At 39.5% G+C, this 7220-nt stretch overlaps 1 protein-coding gene across 1 annotated transcript in view; it reads left to right on the top strand.

Moving 5' to 3' along the window:
• LOC102988816 (PSME3-interacting protein-like) overlaps nt 1-5205 on the top strand; it is a 15978-nt gene extending 10773 nt beyond the window's left edge. The window contains 2 exon segments of the mRNA XM_055083880.1: nt 4106-4294; nt 4296-5205. Coding sequence (XP_054939855.1) covers nt 4106-4294; nt 4296-4886 — 780 coding nt within the window. The 3' untranslated portion in view covers nt 4887-5205.
• Nucleotides 5206-7220: the final 2015 nt, after the last annotated feature.

Raw genomic sequence — 7220 nt, forward strand, 5'->3', positions numbered from 1 at the left:
AATAAATGCTGGGGAGGGTGTGGAGAAAAGGGGACCCTCTTGCACTGCTGGTGGGAATGTAAATTGATACAGCCACTATGGAGAACAGTATGGAGGTTCCTTAAAAAACTACAAATAGAACTACCATACGACCCTGTAATCCCACTACTGGGCATATACCCTGAGAAAACCATAATTCAAAAAGAGTCATGTACCAAAATGTTCATTGCAGCTCTATTTACAATAGCCAGGACATGGAAGCAACCTAAGTGTCCATCAACAGATGAATGGATAAAGAAGATGTGGCACATATATACAATGGAATATTACTCAGCCATAAAAGGAAACGAAATTGAGTTATTTGTAGTGAGGTGGATGGACCTGGAGTCTGTCATACAGAGTGAAGTAAGTCAGAAGGAGAAAAACAAATACCGTATGCTAACACATATATATGGAATCTAAGAAAAAAAAATGTCATGAAGAGATTAGTGGTAGGACGGGAATAAAACACAGACCTACTAAAGCATGGACTTGAGGACATGGGGAGGGGGAAGGGTAAGCTGTGACGAAGTGAGAGAGTGGCAGGGTCATATATGCACTACCAAATGTAAATTAGATAGCTAGTGGGAAGCTGCCGCATAGCACAGGGAGATCACCTCTGTGTTTTGTGACCATGAGAGGGGTGGGATAGGGAGGGTGGGAGGGAGGGAGACACAAGAGGGAAGAGATATGGAAACATATGTATATGTATAACTGATTCACTTTGTTGTAAAGGAGAAACTAACACACTATTGTAAAACAGTTATACTCCAATAAAGATGTTTAAAAAAAAAAAAAAAAAGTTAGATGATACTTTGGATAAACCCTGGATAAGACATAAAACTGTGTCCTTACTGGTTAAAGAATAAATGAGAATACAGAAAAAAACAAAATTCTAAAGTGGCTCTCAATTTCTTTATTGTGTAAATTATTGAAAATAAATGTCAGATAGCTTTGTTCTTATTTTTATGGTACACAAAGTTTCATCTTATCAGCAATTGCTACATTGGTTTCCCTCATCTTAAGTGTATTAGTGAATCTTCACATTTATATGTAATAAACCTTTATGATAATGTCACAAAAGACCCAAGGGAAGAATAAATGAAATATAAAAGTCAAAACCTGACATTTTAATAACAATAAAAAATAAAAAGAAACAGCCTATGCCTAGGAGAGATAAAGTACCTGGTATGCACCCAATGAAAAGAGGAGAAGGACTTTATGTCAAAAGAGGCAGAAGCTAGGGAAGATGAAGACATTTTAACAAGAGTTTAAAAGAACTGAGAGAAGTTGTGTCTTTAGCTGCCTGGATATGAATATGGGGGTAGAGGGCCAAGGGGGGGTCCATTTAGAAAGACATGCCCAGGTGCAAATCTGGCAAAAGACAAGGCTTGAGGCAGATAGTCTGCCTTAAGATACCCTCCTTTTCCATTTCAGGACATCTCGCCAGCATCCTCCCCTACCACCAAATGCCCACTCTCCTCAGGCTACTGGCTGTTTGCCCTAACCTCCCTAATTAACCCCTCATCCCTACTTACTCCTGACCTTTTTCTCCTTTTAGAATCTCCATCAGAACAGAACAGTCCTATGTCTGTGCCGGGATCCAAGCTCTTTTCTCTTCTTAAAAATTCTTTCATAATGTTCTTTTTAAAAAAATTAAAACTTCATTGAGATATAATTCACATACCATGCAATTTACCCATTTAAATGTATGTTTCAGTAGTTTTTACTATAGTCACAGGGTTGTGTAATAATCACAATCACTTTTTATCATCTTAGAAACAAACCTGGTACCCATTAGCAGTCATCCCCATTTCTCCCCAACCCTTACGCTGAAGCAATTACTAATCAACTTTCTGTCTATATAGATTTGCCTGTTATGAACATTTTACATGAATGGAATCATACAATACGGGGTCTTTTTTGTCAGGCTTTTTTCACTTATTATAATGTATTCAAGGTTCATCCATATTGTAACATATATCAGCGCTTCATTCCTTTTTATTGCCAAAGAATATTCCGTTGAGTGGATATACCACATTTATTCATCCATTCATTATTCCACTTTTATTTTTGTCCCATTCATTATTTCCACTTTTTTACTATTATGAATAATGCTGCTATGAACATTTGCAGAGTGTTCTTCCATAGGATGTTAGAACTGGAAGGAAGGGGCTTCCCTGGTGGCACAGTGGTTGAGAATCTGCCTGCCAATGCAGGGGACCGGGTTCGAGCCCTAGTCTGGGAAGATCTCACATGCCGCGGAGCAACTGGGCCCGTGAGCCACAGCTATTGAGCCTGCGCGTCTGGAGCCTGTGCTCCGCAACAAGAGAGGCCGCGACAGTGAGAGGCCTGCGCACCGCGATGAAGAGTGGCCCCCGCTCGCCGCAACTAGAGAAAGCCCTCGCACAGAAATGAAGACCCAACACAGCCAAATAAATAAAGAAGTAAATAAATTTAAAAAAAAATAGAACTAGAAGGAAGTTTAGCAATTATCTGGTCCAATCTCCATTAAACTCTTTGGTCATATGACACAGCAGAGGCAGGTGTAGAAAGGATGTGAGAGCATAAGACTGAACCCTGCTTTCTGCACCAGTGCTGTCAAAAGTAACTACATTTAGTGAACTCAGTCATGTGCCATCACTATTTCAGTTCTAAATAGCTTCTTATTTCACCTTGTATTAAGTAGATCCTCAGTTGAACCTGCCTGAAACTGATGATTTTCTTCTGTTATTATTAATACCTCTAGAAGTACGCTATTTCCACAGGCTTCCTCAGACTCCAGTGCACTCACTCAAATCCAGCATCTACTAAAAATGACTTTCTACCCTTAACTACAAGTGCTGCTGGTACTGCTACTTTTGTCACATCTGATGATCTTCTCCATCTTTGTTTCTTTGTTTTTTTATGCACTTATTCACTGCATTACACTGCTCAAATGAGAATTTTTTTTCTCCATCTCCTTGAGAAATCCAAGATTTCACTGTTAGCTGCACTTTGGATGCTGTGTTAGTCTGTACCATCTCAAGTTTTCCGTTTTACACTAATCTATTGGCTACTGTTAGTCTGAGATCCTTTCTCACCTTTTCAAGTAAAAAAACAGAACAAAACTGATTCTTAAACTCCCTTTGAGGTCTCTTAACCAGTGGGTGGTTTCCAGTGCCCTGATTATCTAAATCAGTGATCTGCAAACTGGAGCACGCATTCACATACATAAAGAGTTTCCAGGAAGTACATATTAGTGCAGAATTTCAACAGGATCAATTTCTAGATTTTCAATTTCTGTTTAAACTCATTCCTCATTGATATGGGTGACAACATGATTGCTCAAGCTGACTTTTCCTGGACCACTAATTATCCCTGTCCAACTTAATGAAAGAAAAACTCACCTCTCATCCATTCTAAACTTACTTCAATGCATTGCCCCAGAGTGTTAAAAAAAAAAACCCAGGGCACTAAAAATGCAACAATTAAATATTGTGTTTGTGATAAGAAAGTGAGTGTCTCTAATGAACTAGGGAAGAGAATATTCACAAATCAGGTGGTTTCCAATTCTTTGCTTTCTACAAAATTGAAGATGTTAGTTGATGGATCATTAAGAATCATTTTTAGTGAACAATAACTATTGACTGCTACTGATATAATCCCCCTTTCAGTTCTATCCACTTATATGAATGCAGTTTCTCAATATTTACACCTATAAAAAATAAAAACATTAGCTCACACTAGCAGTAAGTAATATCCATCCAAGAATACAGAAACAAATTGAAAAAATAAAATAACCTCATCTGTTTTATCAAGATATGCCTTTGCAATAAAATTTTATTCCATTGAATAGCTATCAAAATGTGCAATATATTTGCATTGTTTTGCCCAATTCTATAGTAATACTATATAGAATAATGATTCAATTTAAAATAGACTTTTAACACCTAGAACTTTATGCTAGTACATAAAACAAAAATTTTAAATGGCTGTTTTTACTTTTTTTCTTTTTCTTTTTCCTTAAGAGCGAGCGGCCATTGTGGTGGCCATTTGGGGTGGGCACCGCCAAGGTGAGGGGGTCTCACCTCCCGCACGCTGGTAGACTGATTGTTCCATTGTGGATGGAGGGGATGATGGTAACCTTGTTATCAAAAAGAGGTTTGTGTCTGAGGCAGAATTAGATGAACGGCGCAAAAGGAGGCAAGAAGAATGGGAGAAAGTTCGAAAACCTGAAGACCCAGAAGAATGCCCAGAGGAGGTTTATGACCCTTGGTCTCTATATGAAAGGCTAACAGGAACAGAAAAATAGGAAGCATCAGGAGTATGAGGAACAGTTCAAATTCAAAAACATGGTAAGAGGCTTAGACGGAGATGAGACCAACTTCCTTGATGAGGTTTCTCGGCAGCAGGAACTAATCGAAAAGCAGCAAAGAGAAGAAGAACTGAAAGAACTGAAGGAATACAGAAATAATCTCAACAAGGTTGGAATTTCTCGAGAAAACAAGAAGGAAGTGGAGAAGAAAGTGGCTGTGAAACCCACAGAAACCAAGACCAAGTTCTCCCAGGCAAAGCTGTTGGCAGGAGCTGTGAAGCATAAGAGCTCAGAGAGTGGCGACAGTGTGAAAAGACTGAAATCGGACCCTGACCCAGATGACAAGAATCAATAAGCCCCGTCCTGCTCGTCTCTTGGAAGCACATCTCTGAGTGGTCCCTCCATCCACTGCCCCTCCGCTGCCGTCTGTATCAGCATCCTCCCAGGTTTGGGCGCCTACTCTGGGAGCAGCGACTCTGAGTCCAGCTCAGACAGCGAAGGCACCATCAACGCCACCGGCAAGATCGTCTCCTCCATCTTCCGAACCAACACCTTCCTCAAGGCCCTCTAGTTCCTCTGTTCTTACCGCAGGAAGCTCCTCCCCAAGAGTCGACTGGACAGTTTATTCTGCCTACAGGCATTACCTCCCACAGAAATGTCCTTTGCCTGCTCCCTGTGCACACCATGACATTTTTAACCTCATCTAAAAATGTGCCAGAATCCACTTGTGGCCCGACTTGGGTTTGTTTTCTCTTTCTACTCCAGTACAGATGCCCAAACCTGTCCCACGGCCTCTGTCCTCACTGATGTAGTAGGGCAGAGGTCAGGGCCCAGCAGAAACTCCACTAAAAATGCCCTGGGAAGATAGGTACCAAGCGGCTTGCAAAGGGTTTGGGTTCTGTTGCTTTCTTGTTTTTTTGATTTTTTGTTTCTTTTTTTTTCCTTTCCCAACACCACAAAGAAGCAAGGACAGTTATTGAACAGGTATCATTTAAACATTCTATTCTAGACGAAGGCGCCGTTTGATTATACTGCGTTGTGGAGTGTGCAGGGGGGAGAGAAGGTCCCAGGTGATGAAATGGCGCACTGCCCTGAAACGAACCTATTCTTGATGTTGTGTGACTAAGTAAAGATTCTAAACTACAGAAAAAAACAACAAAAGCAAAGACCAAAGAAACAAAAAAAATTGTAATGTATTTTAAGAGAATTATGATAATCAAAATATTTGAACCATATTATTTTATATTTAGATAAAATTCTGTGGGAGTAGTAAAATGAAATTTTTATTTCAAGGAGAAAAATATGTAAAATTTCTGACCATTAAAAAAGAAATGTTCATGCAATTTTTTAATATTTAATCACTATAATATTAGAAGTCAAATGGATATGGTGAAAAGAATGATATAATAATTTTGTATTTACTGAGATTTTCCTTTATTAAAAACATATTTTGTTTTACTTCACTGAGAATAATTATAATAGCTACTTTAAAATCATTGTCTGTTAGTTCCAACATCCATTTAATCTCAGCGTCTGATCTGCTTCATGTTCTTTTCTTTTGGAATATGCTTTATTTCCTTGTTTCTTCATGTGAAACATAACTTGGAATTCTATGCCGAACATTATGAATGCCATAGTGTGGAAAATATGGATTCTGTTATTTTTCTCCAAAGAGGAAATTTGTTTTAGCAGGTATTTTTCCTTGGCTGGGCTTGAATTTAAACTCTGCTTCTTATATAGCAACTTGGGTCTCTTCAGATCTTTTTCATCTTTAGCTGGCTGCCTTGAGTCTGCTCTGCCCATGCGTTCGTAGTTCAGGAGTCCAGTCAGAGATGTGGATAGATAGCATTTGGGGGTCCCCACTCTGGTTCTTCCCTTACAGAATTTACCCACGCTCTTTAGTATTAAAGTTAGTAAGTTTCCTAACTTCAATTTTCTTATTCTCCAGGCCTGAAAGATTGCAAGTTTTGTCATGTGTGCTGTTGCCACATGCAGGCTGTACTTAGCCTCAAGCTAAATGCCGCAGAGACAGAAATTTATTTATTTAATTCAGTCTTCCCTCTCCAAACAAGTATGAACTTCCCACCAGAGTTGGTATACTTCTGCTTGCTCTCCAGTACCTTCAGATACTGATTTTCTGGTGGTTTGGTTTGGTTTGGTTTGGTGTTAGGTCCAGACTTTGCAGGTATTTTCTATGTGGATGGGACTTGAGTGCTCATCCAGTAGAGTCTTAATCATCATACCTGAAACCAGAACCCAATTTTGTTTTAAAATGTTAATCAGCATTTATGATAAGCTAGGAATGCTATCCTTTGCCATTATTTAAACTAATGACAAAAAAAAATTTAGACATCAACCTTATAACGTAAAAGGATGTTCTTTTTTTTTCCAAAATTACTTTAAGGGTGTTATATCAGAAACCTCTTCTGTGCAGTTTCAGATCCTCTCAGCCTCACTTGACTCTTGCTCTAGCCACCATTGTGGCCACCAGTTCTGCCTGGGTTCTGACCAATTTCACACAGGTAAAACCTGACAGTGCCTCCTTTCATGCCTATGCCAAGTGCCTCTTGCCTCCCATCCCATTGACCATGAGGCATGGGATGGTGTATGACCCAACATGGAGCCCACACATGCATGACCCAGAGTTTGGGGAAGTTAAGACTCTGTGGGTGGAACTTTGACAGATGGTAGTTGGAAACCAGTGAATAAATTTTCTTTCTCCCCCAAGAATAACAATCTAGCTTTGAAAAGCCGGTCCAGCAGAATCAAGCAGGTACTCATACTGAGTAGAAGACAACTCAGTTATGCATTGTTGTGTTGGCTTTCCCTCTATTCTTGGCTCACATCCCTTTCCCCTCACTCCTTTCCCCCCCAGGATAGCATGTAATGCAGTCATAGCATGGAA

The sequence above is a fragment of the Physeter macrocephalus genome, chromosome 4 (assembly GCF_002837175.3).
Source record: "Physeter macrocephalus isolate SW-GA chromosome 4, ASM283717v5, whole genome shotgun sequence".
NCBI classification, from domain to species: Eukaryota; Metazoa; Chordata; class Mammalia; order Artiodactyla; family Physeteridae; genus Physeter; species Physeter macrocephalus.